Below are 21,851 nucleotides of genomic sequence, written 5' to 3'. Positions count from 1 at the left end.
TATTTTCTCAGAAGTCTTTAACCAACTCTACTAAAGGCACTTACTATAAAATTATTATTTTATGTCTTTATAGATCCATATTAACCACAAGTAATAAGCTGGTATGATCCAGAAAGTTTAATCTCCTATAAAACTTAAAAAAACCAAAAAAACATTGAATTTGCTTATAGATGAGGGTGTGCTGTCCAGTTCATCATAGTTCTTACTAGTCCTTGGTATCTTATGCCCAGTCCTGTTGAGATTCATGGCCTGGCACTTAGAAATATTTGAATTTGAGACCTCCATGCTAGACCCTGATGCTAGTTCCTTCAGGATAAAAACTGATCTCTTTTAAATCTCAAACATTTGATAGAATGGCTGTCAGTTATTGGCACTAAATGAATATTTGTTGAGTAAATGAATGATGCCTCAATTTTGAGATTAAAAAGAAGTCTGGCACAAAGAACTTTGATTGTTCCCTGAGGGTGAGTTGACTTTTATTTTGTAGAATTATGAGGGAATTTTGGTGAAAGTAAGACTGACCGCTACCAAAAATAATAAAGAACCCCTATTTCCCAGAGAAATTTTTTCTTAAGATTTTCTAACTTGTCACGTGGGGCTCATCAGATCTGTTATGCTTAATTTTAATTGTAGTAATATGAGTTAATGAAAGAGCCAGTAATAGTATTCCAGAAGCTATTTATATTTTGATTAGCTACCTTGAATGATACAGTTGTTGAATCATCATTGGTTAATAATGGAAATCAAATCATTGTTTTTAAATGTTTATTTATTTATTTTGAGAGAGAGAGGGAGAGAGAGGATGAATGTTCCAAGATTGTGGGGTTCCATCTCATGAACTGTGAGATCATGACCTGAACCGAAATGAAGATTTGGATGCTTAACCAACTAAGCCACTCAGGCACCCCACAAATCATTGTTTTAAAAAAAAATTTTTTTAATGCTTATTTGTCTTTGTGCCTCTCTCTCTCTCTCTCTCTCTCTCTCTCTCTCTCCATGTGAGTGGGGGAGGAGCAGAGAGAAGGAGACAGACTCTGAAGCAGACTCTAGGCTCTGAGCTGTCAGTACAGAGCCCAACATGGGGCTCGAACTCATGGACCATGAGATCATGGCCTGAACTGAAATTGGACGCTCAACTGACTGAGCCACCCAGGCATCCCAAATCATTGTTTTTAAAATGAGGTAATGATAGTGGCTTTTTGGTGAGCAGGAAGGATGAGTTTTGTAAAATGATTTTGTACTGATTAGAACAATTATTTAGGGTATTGAAGCATTGAATAGTCTTAGCCTAAACCAGAAATTAGACTTTAGAAATGAAAAAGAATGAAGAATAATATCTAGGTGGGTGGAAATTTCCATTTTGGGGGGATTGGTAAAATAAAGCCTTGAATTTTAGGGGAGTTATGAAAGCATATTTAAATAATCAGCAGATATAAGCAACTGTATTTAGTATTCTCAGGCAGTCACTTGAGGCTGTGTGGCGATATTTGCTCAGATAATGTCTGATGTGAGTAGAACAGTCCAGAAGAGAAAAATGGAGATAGTTTATTCTTTTCTTGTTTAAGTATTCCCTTGGTGTATTTTTCTTTATTGTAATGAATTGATATTGCCAATTTGCATTCCCAATTACATTGCAGATTCATTTTCTTCTTCATTGTAGTCTTAAGCTATCATTTTACTTATTTGTAAAAGGTTCCTTTCTATGCTTTGTAACTTTGCAGTTTCTGTTTGGTTTCTAATGTTTCTAATTTCAAGCCCTTTTGCATTATCTTACTCTGCTTATGCATTTATAATGATTTGGTTTCCAATTACTTTCTGATTCATAGACACATAAAATATCAATTCAGAGTCAATCACCTGGTATAACCTTTGTCATTTCCACCAATCTCTGGTCAATAGAAAGTTATATGCCTTCTCTAGGATGTTTCAGATGGTATTCAAGTGATAAGATTATGTTAATAGGTAAGCAAGTTAAAAATTTATAAGTAAGACTTTATGACACACTATAATGCTTCATTAATAATTATTCAGTATATTATGTCTGCTATTTTACCTGTTATCTAATTGTCTTCTAATTTGATCTGGTGGAAAATAAGATTGTAATCCTGTAAAACAATGTATCCTAGTTTAGGATAATTAACCACACATTTCACTTTAAAGCTTCTTCAGGGTTTTGCAGTTAAACTTTTATATTTTATTTAAAAAATTTTTTTACATTTTAAAAGTAAGATAGCTTTTTAAGAAATTTCTTAGAAGTGTTTTAGAAACAACTTGGGTAATTTAAATTGAACTGTGTTTCTGCATAAGGATTGACAGGAAGTGGTTAATTACGTCATTGTATTTAATGTTTTTACTAATAAATTAAAATTAAGGTATTGTTTAGGCATTTTGGCCTAGGCTTATATTATCATTGAGTCCCCAGTATCCTTAAAGCTAGCTAGGTTTCTAGCATTAGTAGGCAATCAGGAAATACCTGTCTAATGGACACTGACTGAAATTTTATTTTAATTGAGTTGTTATCCTCCAACAAATTATCTAAGAAAAACTTAGGTTAGCACTTCTAATATAAGAATAGCAGGGCAACTCATAAATAAGTTTTACTTAAAATATAGAAGAGGGAAAAACCAAAGTAGCTTAAAAGTATAGAACATTCTATCTTGGAATGTAATACTGGAGACAAGAGAATACCAAAGTGAGCTTTTAAATTATCTGCTTATTTAAGTTATTAAAATAAAACCTGACTATTTTAACTGTGTATATGGAAAGTCTTTTTGGCTCCTTGGTTAACAATTCCTTCCTTGGAGATTTCATCTGACATAAATTCTCTCAGACTGCCCATCGCCCTTGTTGAATACATCTTCCGTAATGTTTGGTTTGATCTATTTATTACCCTGGGTTTTCCATTTCTTTGCAATTTTCATCTTAGTGACTTTCTTCTGATTTAGTCACTTTCACTTTGGCAGCTTCTCTCTGGCTACTGTTCCTATGTTGAACTTTTAAACGCAGACATACTGCTTTCTAACCACAACTTCCATCTCTAAAAGCTTGTGAGGCACTTCATCAAGACATTTCATCAACTTCTCTGTCATCCAGTGAGCTGAGACTGTACCCTCTTCACCTTAGGGGTGCATGGTTCCCTTCACTGGACTTAAGATCTCAGTCTAGGTGGCTCTTTTCTTTTTTCAGAACTTCCTGAATTCTCTATGGAGTTCTTAGTTTCTTAAGGTAGAAGTTGATATTGATTTGTGACTTCTTTTCTAATTAGTCATCTAGTGCAATAAATTCCCTTAAGCACACTTTAGTCACATCCCTCAAATCTCAATTACTATATTTTCATCTTCATTCAGTTTGAAATACTTAAGTTTTCCTTTTGATTTCTTTTATTTATTGGTTATTTAGAAGCGTGTTATTAAGATTCCAAAAATATGGGAGGTTTTCCCAGATATCTTTTTCTTATATCTTGTTTAATTCATTGTGATTAGAGCACATACTTTGTATGACTTTGATTTATAAATGTGCTGTATGTACTTGGAAAAAAGTGTTTTTTCCTGTTTTTGGGTAGAGTGTTCTATAAATGTCAGTGGTGTCAGGTTGTTTCAGTGTGGCTGTAGTGTTCTGTATTCTTACTGATTTTCTGTCTGATGTTCTTCTATTAAGTGTTGCTGGGTGACTTGGAGAGACCTCAGACCCTGGGACCTTGACCCAGCCAATCACAAAAGAGTCACAGAAGGTTCTTGGTCTTCTAACAAAATGAATTCAAGGACAGACAAGCAGCACAGGGCATGAGTAACACAAGCAAGAAAGTTTATTAAGTGAAAAGTAGAGATGAGAATCCATGAGCTTGATTGAGAGAGAGCAAGAGAGCAAGCGTGAGGGAGTGGGAGTGAGAGCTCGTGAAAGAACGACCTTGAGAGCAAGAGCGGGTGCATGCAGAAGCTGTATGCCCTGACAGTTGGGTTTCTTTTTCTTTTTGACATTTGTTAACTAGAGGGTAGAATACTTATTACTTGGGGTGGGGATTTCGTGCTGTTTCTTCCTTATTTGGTCGGGGATTTTTGGCCTTTGTCAGCCATCTTGAGGCTGGCTGGTGTGCTAAGGCTTCCTGTGGCTTTGTTTTGGAGTGCTTCCAGGATAGGCTTCTGACTTTCCAGATAGCTGGCCTTGATTTCCTTATTGCTGGCCTCCAGGAATCCTGTCAGAACCTCACTAATTGCTTACTCTAAGTCTTTTTTTTTTAATTTAAAAAAAATTTTTTTTAAGCTTATTTATTTTTGAGAGAGAAACACAGAGCATGAGTGGGGGAGGAAGAGAGAGAGAGAGAGAGAGAGAGAGAGAGGGAGACACAGAATCCGAAGCAGGCTCCAGGCTCCGACCTGTCAGCACAGAGCCCGATGTAGGGCTCGAACCCACAAACCACGAGCTCATGACCTGGGCTGAAGTTGGATGCTTAACCGACTGAGCCACCCAGGTGCCATGACATAAGTCTTTTCAAAACATCTTCACCTCTACTTTTTTCTGCTTGTTGAATCATTTACGCAGAGAAGAGTATTAAATTCTCCATTTATAATTGAGATTTTTGCCATATTTTTATTAACTGCTCTGTCAGTTAAAAAAAATGCATTTTGAGGTGGTTTTTTTTTTTTGAGGTACATATACATTTAAGATTGTTATAGGTCCTTTTTATCTCTAGTGATATTTCTTGTTCTTAAGTCTTTGTCCAATATTAATATAGGCTAGCCACTTTTTTTTTCATTAGTGTTAGGATTTAATATCTTTTCTGTCCTTATGCATTTATCTTTCTGTCTCTCCATCCAAACAGCTTTATTGAGGTATAATTGAGCTATAACATCGTGTAAATTTAATCTGTCTTGCTTTTAATTTAATTGAATCTTTATATACAAAATGGGTTTATTCTGGACAGCATATAGTTGGTTCTTGATTATTTTTTTCCAGTCTGACAGTCTCTGTCAAATAGGGTGCTTGTACCATTTAAGTTTAATTATTACCATTACCATGGGGTGCTTGTACCATTTAAAATTAACTAATACTGTGGCTTGTTTTGGATCCACCCCCTTACTACTTGGTTTCAGTTTGCCCATGTGTTCTCATTTCCTTTTTTCCCTCTTGCTATCATTTGGATTACTTGATGTTTTGATTTCATTATAGCACCACTTTAGGCTTATTAGGTATAAATCTTGGTTTTATATTTTAGGAGTTGTTCTAAGGTTTATAGTATATCCCTTTAATCGTTCACTGTTGACCTTTAAATAATATTATATCACTTTATAGTTAGGGTAAGACCCATACAACAATATCATTTTATTTCCTATCATATATTTTGCTTCTAAATATGTTATAAACCACACAATATTTTAATATTTTTGCTTTAGTTATCTTTTAATGAAGTGAAGAACAAATATTTTATATTTATTCTAGTTTTCAAACATTTCTTTTTCTTTTTTTCCTTTTTTTTTTTTTTTCACCAGTCATCTTTTATTTGGTGTTAATTCTTAATTAGGATGTGATTCATCCTAATTAAAGGATTCAAAGGTGCCAGGCAAAGGTCATAGTCAGGAATGTGAATGTGCCTCCATACCGGGCCCTCTTCGGTGGTGCTTGCATAGCAGCTCATGTGTGTGTTCCGTGTAATGACGTAGTTGAAAAGCACATAAGCTGCCAGCACATAGAAATGCCAGTGATGCTTCCTTTCTTCACATTGACCTACTTGTTGTAATACTGGTAATAACCTCTCTGCAATGCTCTGGCAATGCCCTTATGGTGAAACCCCACATCAGTATCCAGCTTGACTGTTCTCCTCGTTTGAGGTCCATGAGCTTCTTCATTGGTATGGAAAATGCCATCTTAGAGTCCTGGGTGTCTGTTATATCTAGTTGTCAGCCATTTCTGACAACTCTTCCTATTTTTTGTTTATATACAGGTTTTATTGTTGTTGTTTATATCTTATTTCTTCTGCCAGAAAACTTTCTTTTAAAATCTTTTGTGTTTTGGCCTGGTGGAAATTCATCTTACCAAATTTTGTCTGTCTGAAAAATTTTTTTATTGTGCTTTCATTTTTTAAAGATTTTCATTTGCTAAAGAGTTTTGGGTTTACAGTTTTTCTGTTAGTACTTTTAAACTGGTGTTCTATTATCTTCTGGTTTATATAATTCATGACAAAGAGTCTACTGTCATTCCTATTTTTGTACCTTTGCATGTAAGGTTTTTTTCCTTCTTGCTGGAGTTTGTACATACTTTTTTCTTACATCCTTCTTGTTCTCTAGGCTTCCACTGGGGTGTGTGTTATGTGTGCATGCTCATATGTGTGTTTAATTTTGCCATAATCTGAGGCATTTTTTCCTCCTAGTTGTTTTGTGTTTCCTTACCACTTTTCTTTTTTAAAATCACTTTCCAGTTGTACAGATGTTCTGTCTTTTTAATCTCTCAGGTCTTTGATTCTCAGTTGTTCCCCCCACCCCTGCCACCTTTTTTGTATTTCAGTTGGAAGAAGTGCTACACTTTTCTTATTCAAGATTGTTTCTTCTTTAGTGATTCTTTCCTTTGTTGTGCTCAGTCTGTCGATAATCCCATTGATTAGCATTCTTTTTTTCTCTGATACTGTTTTTTATATCTTTCATTTCCATTTGTCTCATTTTTGTAGTTTTCATCTCTTTGTGTTGTAATTCCACATTTGTCCATACATATTTTCCACCTTTTCCTTTAAAATACTAAGGTTTGGGGCACCTGGGTGGCTCAGCCAGTTAAGGGTCTGAGTTCACTCAGGTCATGATCTCACGGCTTGTGGGTTTGAGTCCCGTGTCGGGCTCTGTGCTGACAGGTTGGAGCCTGGAGCCTGCTTCGGACTCTGTGTCTCCCTCTCTCTCTGCCCCTCCCCCACTCACACTCTGTGTGTGTGTGTGTCTCAAAAATAAATACAAATTAAAAAAATATTAAGGTTATTTTGTTTATTAATTTTATTTTTTAATTATGTATTTATTTTTAAAATTTACATCCAAGTTAGTTAGCATATAGTGCAACAATGATTTCAGAAGTATATTGCTTTTAATGCCCCTTACCCATTTAGTCCATCCCCCCTCCCACAACCCCTCCATCAACCCTTTGTTTGTTCTCCATATTTAAGAGTCTGTTATGTTTTGTCCCCCTCCTTGTTTTTATATTATTTTTACTTCCCTTCCCTTAATTCATCTGTTTTGTATCTTAAAGTCATCATATGAGTGAAGTCATATGATATTTGTCTTTCTCTGACTAATTTCATCCATGTAGTTGTAAATGGAAAGATTTCATTCTTTTTGATTGCTGAGTAATAAATACTCCATTGTGTGTGTGTGTGTATACATATACATACATATATATATGTATACATACATATACATACATACACACACACACACACACACACACACACATCTTCTTTATCCATTCATCTGTCAATGGACATTTCGGCTATTAAGGTTACTTTAAAGTCTTTGATAATTCTAAAACATGAGACATCTCTGAGTCTTATTCTGTTGGCTGTCTTGTCTACTGAATGTAGATCATTTTTTTTTCTTGCTTTGTGTATGTGTGATATATTTTTTATTGGTTGATATATATATATCAACCAATATATTCATTGGTTGATATATATATATATATATTGGTTGAGATACATATATATATATATATATATATATATATATATTTTTTTTTTTTTTTTTTCCTGTTTGAACAGTAGAGACTGAGGTAAATGTATTTGTGCTTAGTAATGGGTATATCTCTTTTTTCAGTTTGTTACTAGGTCTCATTTGAAGGGGGGTGGTTAGTGGTTGAATCTATCTGTTCTCTATTTCAGGTGGGTTGTGTTGCTATATAGGTATCTTTGATGCTCCAAAGACCCCACATTCCTGAGTGGCTCAGTTGGTTGAGTGTCTGACTCTTGGTTTTGGTTCAGGTCGTGATCTCATGGTTCGTGAGTTCAAGCCCCGTGTCAGGCTCTCACTGACAGTGCAGATCCTGCCTGGGATTCTTTCTCTCTTCCTCTCTCTCTGCCCCTCCCCTGCTCATTCTTTCTCTCTCAAATAAAACTTAAAAAAATGTTTTTTAGAGGTACCTGGCTGGCTTAGTTGGTAGAGCATGGACTCTTGATATCATGGTCATGAGTTTGAGACCCTCCTTAACTTAAAATTTAAAAAAAAAAAGCCAAGAATTTTTTTTCTTTTTTTTAAAAACGTGATTGTGGCATTTGGTTTTCATTGTGTTATTCCTCGGCAGAATTTGGGCTATGAATGTCTATGAATGTAGGAGGTTACCTTTTCTTACATAATTGGGTGCAGGAAATATTAAGGTTATACTTTTCTCCCTTGCTTGAAATTTTATCCATCATAGCTCATGGATTTTTAAAAAAAGATGAAGTAGAACATGAAGGTATTAATATATATACTTCTCAATATTAGTACAAGTTCCAAAAAATTTTTCCTCTAGGGTAAATATATCACATACATGAAATAAAGGCTTTAACATTGCTTTCCAAATTCCCAGCAAGAATGTAAGCTATTTTGACTCTTTGATGCTTAGAGTTTATTTTTTTTTCTCTTAAAAGGAATTTATAAGAAATAGGTATTTTTAATCCACATGGAATTTTTACTTTGGCAAATTTCTTCCTCAGTTGGCTAGGTCATTTAAACCTATGAGTGCATTGGAGACAAATGTATGAATGCCAGAACTATCCTGAAATTTCTGCCCATTTGGCCAGACCCTTGATAATATGGCTCTAAGATTCCCAATTTGCCAGCTCCCCACTTAAGAATTCTGTGTTGTGATAAGAGGAAGAGAAGAAACAAAATAAATAAAGAAAATTTCAAGAGCATTACAGTTTTTTTTAAAGAAAAATTGTCTTAAGATATACATAAAATTTACCTTTTTAACTGTCATTAAACAATGGTTCAGCAGCACTAAGGACATTCACATTGTTGTACAGCCATCACCATTATCCATCTTCAGATTTTTTTCATCTTTCTGCATGGAACTTTGTACCTGTTAAACGCTAACTCCTTATCCTCCCCCCCCCAGCTCCCTAATTTCTGTCCCTATGAATTTGACTAAGGAGCATTATAGTTTTAAATGAATTTAGATGTTGGAAGCCAAATTGGTCTTAAACTAGTTAGATACTAGGATTACTCTTATTTTTCTTGGCTGAACTGCCCTCAGTTTAGAGAAGTTACAGATTCTGAAGAATGAAATGGCAGAGAAGATGAAGCCACACTTGGGGAAGAGACTCAGATTTTGTTGCATGTGAAATAAGCTTGAAATTTTGGTTGTTGCTTTTGGAATACAAATTTCCCTGTAGATGTAGTGGTTTCCAGAGGGTATGATTGTGGTTAAAGAGATGTATCACCCACAGCATATCTAAAATTTTGGATACAGTGTATTTGAATTCCAGACCTATCCTGACTGCACTCTAAGTTCGTCAGACTATGGCTCTGTGAAAGTGCATCTGTTCTCTGAAATACAGAAATCAATGTTTTGGGCTTCCATCAGTCACATCTTCTTTTCTTCAATGTAATAAAAAACATTTAAAAAGTAAAAAGAAGCATTTAAACAGAAAACAGAAGCATTTAATAATAAATAATAATAAAAAGCATTTAAAAGGTAAACAGAAGCATTTAAAACTACATGCTCAGAAATTATTGGATAGCTTTGGGCCTACACCTACTCTTTAGTAGATAAGGACACTGAAAAAACTGTCATTTGTATTTTATACTGTGTATCCCTTGTAATGCATTTCTCTGCTTGAAAAAATATATTAAAAAAGACAACAAAAAGGACAAAAAAAATTAAAAATCCTCTGCTTATGCATGTGAGGAAGACACAAATACTATATTTTTGGACTGCAATCCCATGTCTGAGCTCACTAATGGTTACAGATTTCTCAGGGGATGTGTCTCCTGCCCCACCCAGCCTCTATCTATCGCCTCACAAGCTTCTCTGCTGTTTCCTTCTTTTGTGTGTGTTTTATACTTTATTCCCTGTATTTATTACTTCTCAATTTTTGATTTCACTTTGCTTTTGGCTTCTGTCTTCCTTCCTTTTGTGCTGGCTCAAATATATATTTTTAAAAATATTTTCTCTGTTATTTTGACTATTTAAGATATTTAGCCTGACATGAAAAAATCTTCGTACATTAAGAATATCTTGCAAATGTTAACTAACTTAGATCTCTCTGGATCACCTATCTCCCCCTTTTTGTATTTCAGTTCCTTTTTTTTTTTTTAAGTTTGTTTGTTTGTTTGTTTATTTAGAGAGGTTGGGGGAGGGAATGAGCTAGGGAGGGTAAGAGAGAGAGGAGAGAGAGAATCCCAAGCAGGCTCCACACTCAGCATGGAATCCAATGTGGGACTCAATCTCATGACTGTGAGATCATGACCTGAGCCAAAATCAAGAGTCAGATGTTTAATCGACTGAGCCCTTTCCTTGTATTTCAGTTCTTAAAGCTTATATATTGTTTTTATAAAGCTTATAAAAAATTAAAATACTCTTTAAGTGATTATTTTTAAAAATATGTGTATTTATTTTATAGCTACTTGAAGGAAATTTTGCCAAAGAAGTCAGCCATGAAATGGATGGACTTATCTTTCAGCCTATTGGAGTAAGTTCATTTGTGTGTGTATAGCAATGTGTGTGTGTTTGTGCGTGTGCATGTGCGTGGAGCACTTGTAGTATGTATTATGTATGTAAATATGTGTCTATACCTGCTTGTATATATAAAGTACATTTTCCTGAGGTATATTTACTTAGGATTGATAACTGCTTTTCCTTAAAACAAGTTATTATAAAATATTTCTACTAAATATATGTAATGGTCAAATGAACAATTGTTAGCTCTTCACTCAGCTTAAGAAGTAAATATTATTGATCCTTATTTTTCAAGGAAGTTAGTTCTTGCAAAATGAATGTTAATTATTTCTGTACTAGAAATCTACCAGTAATATTACATAAACGCTTATTTCTTTCTGTAGCCCAATCTACCTTTAAATATTAATATTTCTAAATTTGTCATGGATGGATGAGTAAAATTCAAATTTTTAATACTTAAAATACAATTCTTTGAATATTATATGTCAAATTTCTGAAACTCACTGAAGAACTTTGACTGAATGATCAAGTCATATTTTGGAATAAGCTACATTTTACTCTATAGTATGGTTTCTCAACTTTAGCACCAGTGACCTTTTTTTGCCAGATAATTCTTTTCTGTGGAGGACTGTCCTGTGTGTTGTAGGGTGTTTAGCAGGATCCTTGGTCTGTATTTACTAGTGCCAGGATTACTTCTTCCCCTAATCCATCTCTTCAGTTTGTGACAACCAAAAATATATGCAATCACTGCCTACTTTCCCCCAGAGAGCAAAATTACCCTCCTATGACAACTTGTGCTCTCTCTAGGGCACTCTTTCTCAAAATGTAGCCCGTGGACAAGGAATATTAGCCTGACCCAGAAAGTTGTTATAAAAGCAGCTCACCTTGGACCTACTGATCAGAAACCCTGGGATGGAGCCTAGCAATTTGTGCTTTAATAAGCTCTCCATGTGACTCTAACTCACGTTCATGTTTGGTAGAGTTGTATTTCATGTGCTATACCTCATCACGTGCTGCAGTTTGTCTCATAAGCTCCATTGGTCCGTCAGTAACACTATCCTTAGAAATTAGGGCACGGGTGTAGCTGAGAAGTTGTATTGAGAGACCTCAACCTGGATGCCTGTGGAAAAGGGAAAGAAACTAATATTTTTGAAAACTGTGTATTAAACACTATATTATATATAAGTTACATAAATACTAGAACTTTAATATGTAGGCCTAAATATAATGTAGATATGTGATTGTCTTCTGTCTTCCTTCCAGTCCCCTTTGCCAAACAGGTGGAGGGAAACTCTTCTGTGGTTGAGGGAAGAGGTGATGAAGGAGAGTTAGAGGCTGGGGATAGAAATTGTAGAAAATGCTTCTTAGGAAGATGGAAGTTACTAGATCTTTGAGTTCTAGTATTTTCCAGGCTTAAACTCCCTAGATTGAAATAAAGTCTAAAGATAATAGTAATTACAATAAATTTTACTGTGTTAAACTAATTGGTTCATACTCACGTGTATGTGAGATTTTGATAAATGTAAGAGAAATGATCTGACACGGAAGTCAGTCTCTGGGATGTCTAGGAAAGTCAGCCAATGTATTAGTCTGTTTCCATCCTAGTAACCACACTTGTCATTACAATGACTTTGTAATTGATATCTGGTAAGGCAAGTCTCTCTTTACCAGGATTTTCTTAAATATGTGAGGACATTTGGTTTAACATATAAATTTCAGAAATAGTTTCTCTGGTTACCCAGAAATTTTTGTTCAGTTGGAATTAGGAGTTCAGTTGGAATTGCTTTGAATTTAGTTTGGAGAAAATTGATGTTTTTACAGTGTTAAATCATCTCAATGAATAAGGTTTAGCTGTTTTCGGGTCTTTTTCTGTTCTCTAATTGAGTTTGAGTTTTTAACTGTTGTCTAATTTCTATATATTTATTTTCCATTTTCACAATAAATGGTGTCTTTGTTGGTACTTCTGATGTACTGCCACATTGATTGATTTATTTTGTTGATTCAAGAATCTTGCTGAATAGTCTTAGTTCTAATAATTGTCTAATTTTACCAATTGGCCAAGACCTCTAGTACTGGCTGAAACATACACTTTATTGGGTGGAGGAGGGGGAGACATTCATACCTTATTCTCAACTTCAAAGGGAATGTGGCTAAATTTTCTCTCTTAAGTATGTTTTTGGTAGATTTCAGTTAGATAACTTTTATCATGCCAAGAAATTTTTGTTCCTGTTCATACAAAGTTTTTTTTTTTTTCCCCCAATCATAAATAGATTTTGGGAGTTAACAAATGCTTTCTCGGTATCTCTTGATTGAGATTGCCATGTTGTTTTCCTTTTAATAACATTAATGTAGTAAGTTACAGTGATTTTCTCATGTTGACCTGTCCTTACATTCTGACATAAATGCTGCTCAATCATGATATATGTAATTTAGATCTGGGTGTAATAGTTTTTTGAGGATTTATGCCTCCTTATTACTTACAGTTTTTTCCTTTTTTTTTTTTTTGTACATTCAAAATATAGGAGGTAATATTGTGGAAAAATATTATAAGTTTCAAGTAACACATAATAATACATGCCATGGTTTTAAAAGTAAAATATCTTGGCTTGTACTGAAAAATAGCGCTGTCTCTTCTACTTTCCCCACACTCAAAGTACCACTCCTTGGAGGGGATTATTTTCTGTTGTTTTAGCTGTGTTTTTTTTCTTTTCCCTCCCTACTTCTACAAAATCTGTTTATGCTGCTCTTCCTTGGTTTTCTGTTTTATACATGATCTGCCTACTCTCTGCTGTTGAAGAACAGGATTGAGCTCTTTCACTCCTCCAACATCACCCCTTCTCCTTCTGTCATCCCATTATAATTATATCACATTTTGGGTCAAATGAATATTCAGTATTTGTATTTCTGTTGTAACATAAATATTGTTCACATCTGAGTCAAGTTGTATAATATTTTATTTTCATAGGAAACTTTTTTTGCCTAGAGTTAGGAATTGCCTTGTATTTTCATTTGTTATGATTATCACTACTTCTTTCCTTAAATTCTTTAAAAGAACTTTTTGTTAAGTTTTATTTATTTATTTTGAGAAAGAGAGAGAGAGAGAGAGAGGGAGAGAGAGAGAATCCCAAGCAGGCTCCATGCTGTCAGAGTGGAACCTGACTGGGGCTCAATCTCACAAAGTGTGAGATCATGACCTGAGCCAAAATCAGAGTTAGACGCTTAATGGACTGAGCCACCCAGGTGCCCCTGAAGAGACTGTCTTTTTTCCATTAGATATTCCTTTCCTGCTTTGTCGAAGATTAGTTGACCATATAGTTGTGTGTCCATTTCTGGGTTTTCTAGTTTGTTCCACTGATCTATGTGTCTGTTTTTATGGCAGTACCATACTGTCTTAATCCCTATAGTTTAGTAATATGACTTGCAGTCTGGAGTTGTGATACCTCTAGCTTTACTTTTCTTTTTCAAGAATGCTTTGGTTATTTGGGGTCTTTTGTAGTTCCATACAAATTTTTGGATCGTTTGTTCTACCTCTGTAAATAGTGTTGGTGCTATTTTGATAGGGATTGAATTAAACGTGTAGCTTGCTGGGGCACCTGGGTGACTCAGCTGGTTGAGCATCTGACTTTGGCTCAGGTTGTGATCTCGCAGGACATGGGTTCGAGCCCCGCATCAGGCTTGCTGCTTTCAGCACTGAGCCTGCTTTGGATCCTCTGCCCTCCCCCACCTTTCTGCCCCTGCCCCACTTGTGTGCTCTCTCTCTCTCTTAAAAACAACATTTTAAAAAATGTGTAGATTGCTTTGGGTATAGGCATTTTAACAGTATTTGTTCTTCCAACCCTTGAGCATAGAAATGTTTTTCCATTTTTTGTGTATGTCTTCTTCAGTTTCTTTTATAAGTGTTGTATAGTTTTCAGAGTACAGATCTTCTACCTCTTTGGCTGGGTTTATTCCTATCTTATGGGTTTTGGTGTAGTTGTAAATCAATGTGATATGCCACGTCAATAAAAGAAAGGATAAGAACCATGTGATCCTCTAAACAGATTCAGAAAAAGCATTTGACAAAATACAACATCATTCACGATATAGGCCCTCAACAAAGTTGGGACAGAGAGAACATTCCTCAAAATAATAAAGGCCATATGAAAAGCTCACAGCAAATAACATCCTCAGTGGGGAAAACCTGAGAGCTTTTCCTCTGTGGTCAGGAACAGGGCAGAGACTGGAAGTCCTAGTCTCAGCAATCAGACCAAAAAGAAATATAGGCAGACTATTTAAAAATTTATACCTATTTTATTTTTCTTGTTATACATGCATATGTATAATCTATTTTATGCTGTGTCTTTTTTTTCTTTTATGAAAGTTTTCAGTAACTTAAAGTCTCACTTGTTTCCTTGCAGAGCCCCAAATGCAAACACCTATTTATTCTTCATGAAACAATAATGTTAGATTTGCTACTTGAATATTCTTCTCAGAGACTTCGCAGTGGGTTAGAATTGGTCTCTGATTAAGATAAGCCACTTAATATCTCTTTGGTTCTCCAGTTCTTCATCTGTAAAATGTACAGGCTATAATTAATAACTTAGCTCTGAAATTCTGAAATGATCATATGATGATCAATGTATGTCAATATAAATCAACACTTAAGAATTCCTTCTTCCTGCCAACATCTGGGAAAATGTTTTGGGTAAAGAATTCTTAATAAGAGAGAGAATAAACTCTTATTTTATTTTCCTAAAAACAATACATCTCTTAAATGGAAATTTAGACTGTTGCAATAGATAGAGTTTTTGTGAAGTTTATCATTGTCACCATTATATGACTTTATTTCTATTGTTTTTTTTTCCTGTCATCATTTCAATAGAATTCTCACTTTTGCATGCTAAATTATACGTAGTAGATGGAATGGCTTTGCAAGGATCACATTTTGTTCATCAGTGGACGTTATCAGTTTCTTATTAATTTAGCCTAACAGATCCTTAGGTTAGTATATATCTACAAAAGACTTATAACAATATTTTGTTATAAAAAATATTTCACAACTACTTATTTTGATAAAAGTTTACGTGATAATATAGCAGTATACTGTACTAGTCTTTGGTTAATCCTTTTCATTTTCCATGAAAGTTTAATGATTTTAGTCTGTGTTTCATTTGTAATTGTATTTTCTCATGATCATTTTCAATCTAGTTTTATTTCTCAAAAGTACAATACTTTGTCAATTATGTCTTAATTTTTACCACAAATGCATACCTTTCACAATGTGTATAGTGTGCCCTTTAGTGAGACTTTACTGTTAATTGATAGATTGTCATGTGGCTATAAGAAGGATGTGGTACTTACTGACATGTCTGCCAATTCTGTTTTTTTTTTTTTTTTCATTTCTATTGTATTTGTGTTAAATCTTCAAAAGGATATTCTGAGTATAAAATGTATTAACTCTGCCATCCAGAATAGGCTCCAATTTAGCATAAATGTATCCAGGAGAGCTATTTTCTTGCTCATATCCAAAATTTCATTGTATCCAACTTTGTAGCATTTATTATTTTTTTATGATTTTACTTTGCAATTTCAATCTGATTTTTCTATTCTTACATACTGTGTTTGTAGTTTGGGCCACCACCACAGGTGGGGTCCTACATATTCCATTTTTAAACTTTTGATTTACCAAAGCCACGGGTAAGAATGTACTTGGTTTCTACACAGAGACTTTTGACTTTTCTACATCTTTCAAAAAATGAAGGCATAAGTTTCTATTAAGTAGGTGAACTTGAATGACCTTATCAAGCACTGTATTCATGATATTCTGCTAAAGGAAGCAGAGTTTAAGATCTATTTTTCTAATAATTCATGACTCTTATGATTTCTTTTCATTGCTTTCAAAGAAAGAATACTTACATTTTTTCTTTTGCCTAATTCTTCGGTATTGAAACCACTGTGCTTATGTATTGTCATCAAGTTCCTTGTCTTTACCAAGTAAAATGGCCTTTTGTGATTGCTATTGCATATCCAAAGGAAAGACCTTAATTTTCCTTTTCAGCAGCTCCAAGTTTTCTGTGTAAAGAGGTAAAAGCAGAATTGATTACACACAGTTGTAGTTTCCAGTGGTGGTAGATGTGATTTTAAATCGTCCAGAGATGGAGTATTAAATGACATTGCATCACACAATGAGAAATTCAGTCCCAGTCCAGTTTTTATTTACTCTCTGTTTATAAAGTCTATTTATTTCTAGTTTTTAATATCTAAGGCTTGCTAATCTTTCCCTTTTCAATCAAATAAGTGTGGGTCTGGTTTTCCACTATTTAAAGGCAATATATTGTCAGGGATAACTTAGTATCCCTGATTCATATTCATCATAGCTAATTTTAGGACTACTTATTAGGGGTAAGCAATACCATTTTCTATTTCTGGTATAGATACCATTTGGATCAGGGTGGTTGGGAGGCTCAGTCAGGTAAGTGTCTGACTTGGGCCCAGGTCATGATCTCGCGGTTTGTGGGTTCGAGCCCTGCATTGGGCTCTGCGCTGACGACTCGGAGCTTGGAGCCTACTTTGGACTCTTCGTTTCCCCTCTCTCTCTGTCCCTCCCCTGCTTTCTCTCTCTCTCTCTCTCAAAAATAAATGCATAAACATTAAAAAAACTTGGATAAACTTTCCCAATTATCTTTGGGGCCATTTTTCAACCTTCCATAGTTATCTAGCTTGATACAGTATTTCTATCTAATAGCTGTGGACGCTAATACGTAATATAAATTTTTATTCTGCCCTTGTATGATTTGTAAATTACCTTCATTGGGCTATTTAAAGCAAGTTCTGAATGAGAATTTATGAACCTTAATCAGACTAAGTACTAATTTTTAATGTAAAATTTGCCAACATTTTTACATTTCTCTTCTGGGGAAATCTAAAAACTTTCATGAACTCAGCTTTAATAATTAAGTGCAGGCAGGGTAAGTGATGGGCACTTATGGCAAATTAATGTGGTATATAGTCATAGTAATATATATAATATGGTATTTTTTATCATGTTAAAATATATGTAAATTTAAATCTAAATAAAAATTTTTTAAAATTTAAATTCAAGTTAGTTGAATTTACTACTACATATAGTGTAGTATTGGTTTCAGGAGTAGAATTTAGTGATTCATCACTTAAAATAACATAGTGCTCATCCCAACAAGTACCCTCCTTAATGCCCATCACCCATTTAGCCCATCCCCACACCCACCACCCCTCCAGCAACCCTCAGTTTGTTCTCTGTATTTAAGAGTCTTATGGTTTGCCTCCGTCTCTGTTTTTATTTTGTTTTTCCTTCCCTTCTCCTGTGTTCATCTGCTTTGTTTCTTAAATTCCACGAGTGAAATCATATGTGTAAATCTTTCACCTTTTATTAAAAACTTTTTAATGTTTGTTTCAGAGAGAGAGAGAGAGAGCGAGAGCGCGCGCGCACACAGGTGTGAGTGGGCACGAGTGGGGGAGGGGCAGACTGAGAAGGGGACAGAGGATCCAAGGCAGGCTCTGGCTGACAAGCTATTGGGAGTTATCCAAATTTTAGAATCTATAGTTCTTTTTTTCTGGAATTCTTTGGCCTCTTTAAAGACCAAGACTTCAGGGTCTTTCTTGGTTGCTTTGCTTGGCTGTTAGCATTCTTGGAAAAGAGAAGATAAAGGGGGCGAGGGCCCAAGGTTCAGTAGGTAAGCTTTGCTGAACTTTCAGTTTGCCTCTTCAGTTATGCTTGAATCTTCTGGACTGAGCTTCTGTCCTTCAGTTTTTCCACAGAATAAGGGTATCTATATCCTGCCTTTTGCCCAGGGTGGAGGAGGGAACTAAAGACTTTAATGTTCCTTATAAAGATTTTCAACAATTCTCCTTATTTTCAGTTCTGTCCCCCTTGGCAGCCTTCTTGGTTATCTGTTTCCTACGTTATTTAATCCATTCTGGGGAACTGTGGCATGTAGCATGAATTGCTTTCATTGGTGTCCTCCTCTGCAAGCACTGAGTATTCAGTTTTCTGGGCTCTGTGCCTTACTAACTTCTCCAGCTCCTTTCTGTCTTTCAAAAATGTATTGACATGTTGTTTTCTGCTGTTGTCTTCTCTCCTGTATTTCCTTTTCTGTTGATAACTCTTTTCTGTAACTCCTACTTTAGTGAGGTTTCAAATCAAAGTGGATATAAATGCACCTGTTCAGTCCACCACATTGATCAGAAAATCTTCAAAACTTCTCACAGTGTGGTGTTGCATCTCTTGGCTCCCTTGACCCAACAATTCAAATAACTTAAGAAAAGAACTGATTGAGTGACCATTCTAGCAATCCGAGTGAGTCTGTGTAAAGTGGAGAGGCGGTCCTGGTTGGGGTAGACAGAGCTTGATTTTTAACCTCTGATCCCTTCTCTAATACTACAGAAATATTCCAGAAGCAAATGAATGGTGAAAGATGAGAGGATTCTGGTGCTTTTACTTGTGAAAAAACTCTTTGGCCTATATTTATTTGGTGCTAGTTACTTAAAACTTAGCAAAAAGTTAATTCTGCTCTATTATATTAATTACAGTGAGTGAATTCAAGTTGAATAAAAGGTAGAAAATGTTACTCCTGCTAAAAAGAAAAAAAAAAGAGAAAATATTTGAATCTTGAGAAAATACTGAAAAATAGTGATAAAGATACCATAAAAGTGGTGATTCTGTTGAGGGCAAAGTTCCCAGCACCAGCTTAGAGGAAAGTTTCCTTACCATTTCATTTAATGTTCTGTGTTTCACATAGTTTATTATTTTTATAAGAAAAAGGAAAGCAAAGTTAATTAATGGTGTGTTCAGGAAAATAGAGCTTAGAGTATTTTTTTGTGATTATAAAGGAATACACCAGTATCTGATATTTACTAAAACACAGAGCAGCCATTAATTATTGTGAAAGCCTCAATTTAAACAAAGTAGATTAAATTGCGTTTATAGAATTATAGAAAATCTGAGATGAAGAGATACTTCCAAGATTAGCCCAATGGTTTCAGAACACTAATTTCCAAAATTGTTGTTTTCTGTTAACTACCTCGGGATCACATGGAGGGACAGGTTACTAGGTAAGCATTGTGTTTACATCACAGCAGCTCCGACTTAGTTCTTTTGTATATTGTAGTTTTGGATAAGATTGTATTTTTAAAAGGGCTTTGCCTTAGTAAATATCATTTGAATCATTTGCTTTTTTGATAATCTCTCTTCATTGCAAAATCAAGATTATTTTTCAGCTCATTTTATTTTTTAGCACTGTTTTTGGAAGTACTCTCATGGCTTCTATGACACCACATGTTCCTAATTTCTTCTAGTCATACTATTTCTCCTCCATCTCATTCAAGTTCTTCGTTTTCTACTAATCATTGAAGTTTGGACTTTCTCAAGGCTCAGTGTCCTGGACCTTCATTTTTTTCTCATTCTCTACTCTCTCCCTAGAAATCTCATCTGCACTCATGGCTTTAGTTATTTCCTATAAGCCAGACTTTAATTTCTGTTTACACTCCATGTATATTTATCTAATTGCCTACCTTGATACTGCCTTTTGAATTTTTCAGAAACAAGCAAATATGCAAACTGTAAACACCTTTCCTTTCCCAGCATTTGCTACCCCCACTTACTTAAATGCAGCTTCTTAAATGAGAAATCTAGATGTCATCTTTGACATCTTCCCCTCTTTCATCCCTCTAATCCACGTCCAAGTCTTGCCAATCTTCCTGCTTTATCACCTAAATATCTCATAAATTATTCCCTTTTCTCTCCATAACCACTACCACGGCTCTAATCTGACTTACCATTTGTTGACTCTTGCCTGGTCAGCTGCTGTGGCATCCTGGCTGGTCCTGCAACATTCACTTTGTCTCCCTTCAATCTTTTTTTCTTGTTGCATCTAGAGTGATCTTCTTTCTCTCTAGTGATTTCCCCTTACTCTCAATTTAATGACCAAAATTAGATTTGAAGGCAGTTTACTCTCTTCTTTATCACATGCTGCTTATTCGTTTCCCCATGTGCTTTGCTGTTGATGTAAAAATAACTGATTTTTACGTAAAGGTGACTTACTTATATTACTTTATTCACGAACATGGTTTTTAAAAATTTCATATGTAAGCTGTTTGATACAATATTTAAATATTTTGAGAGAAAATGGGTATTTTCTTCAAAGAAAAAATTAGCTGTTTATTTTAATATAAACCTATGTATTTTTAAGGGTTGAGGTTCAAACTTTGATCAAACTGAAGTAATCATCTGATTATTAGTCTACACCATAAACCAGTTAGGTTTTATTAGACTCATATACAAGGTTTTCAGTTTTATGGTTTTATTGACAATTTGAATTGCTAACTTTTTGTGGTTTGTCATCTAAAAATAAATATTTTAAAATGACTTGGCATTTTAATATGCTATAGGTAGTAAATTATTTTACTTGACGGCTATAAGATCTTTTAATTTAATTTACAAAGTTGATAATACTTGTTAACTGGCTCTTACAAGATTTTAATGATTTACGTAGCATAGTAAAATTTTATTCATGGTAGTAACTGATTAATTTCTAACCTTTTAAAATTCATATTTGATTTTACTTTTGTCATCTGGAGACTCATGTTTCTAAGTAAGAATTTTTGTGCCATTAATAATCCATCACGGAAATAAAAACAAATATATAATGAATTGCAAAATAGTAGTAATAATAAAAATAATAAAAATTCTTTGTTTTATTTTTAAAAAAGGCTTTTCTTTATCTACCAGCTATACTGTGAATATTAAACATATGATTGTTCCCATATTGAGTCAAGAGTATTTACTCTTAAGCGGTCGTGATACAATTTTTTTTTGTTTTCATCACTATCTTGATTTTCTGTAAGGTGGGTCAGCTTGATTTTGTATCTGGCATTAATCAGTTTGCATGTAAATTGAGTCAGCTTTGATTTTAATATTGCTTTCTTGTGAAATATTAATGTTTTTATTAAACCTTTACTACTGCCAGGTATATTGAATGTTATGGATAGATTGTAAAATGAAAATTGGAATTAGTCTAATGCCTTGTCTTGGAGTACATGACGAATTAGAGTGGTTTTCCTCTGAAGCAGAGATGATGTTACCATGGTGAGAGCTTCTGTTGCCATGACATTTGCTTGCATATTTTGATAGGTCTTCATTTGAAGAAGGGCTCTGTTTCCTGGCAGACTGGAAAAGTGTCATTCTATCTTTTCTCAAAATGTGTTAT

The 21,851-nt window shown here is 34.5% G+C and overlaps 1 protein-coding gene across 1 annotated transcript in view; it reads left to right on the top strand.

Annotated features, from left to right (window-relative positions):
- The window catches only part of RNGTT (RNA guanylyltransferase and 5'-phosphatase), a 305,912-nt gene that overhangs the window by 140,295 nt on the left and 143,766 nt on the right, over window positions 1-21,851 (top strand). The window contains exon 12 of the mRNA XM_049652908.1: window positions 10,574-10,642. Within this exon, the coding sequence (XP_049508865.1) occupies window positions 10,574-10,642 (69 nt within the window). The remainder of the gene's footprint in view (window positions 1-10,573; window positions 10,643-21,851) is intronic.

This window comes from Panthera uncia, assembly GCF_023721935.1.
Source record: "Panthera uncia isolate 11264 chromosome B2 unlocalized genomic scaffold, Puncia_PCG_1.0 HiC_scaffold_24, whole genome shotgun sequence".
Lineage (NCBI taxonomy): Eukaryota > Metazoa > Chordata > Mammalia > Carnivora > Felidae > Panthera > Panthera uncia.
The sequence above is the reverse complement of the archived record's forward strand: the minus strand, read 5'-3'. Positions and strand labels throughout refer to the sequence as shown.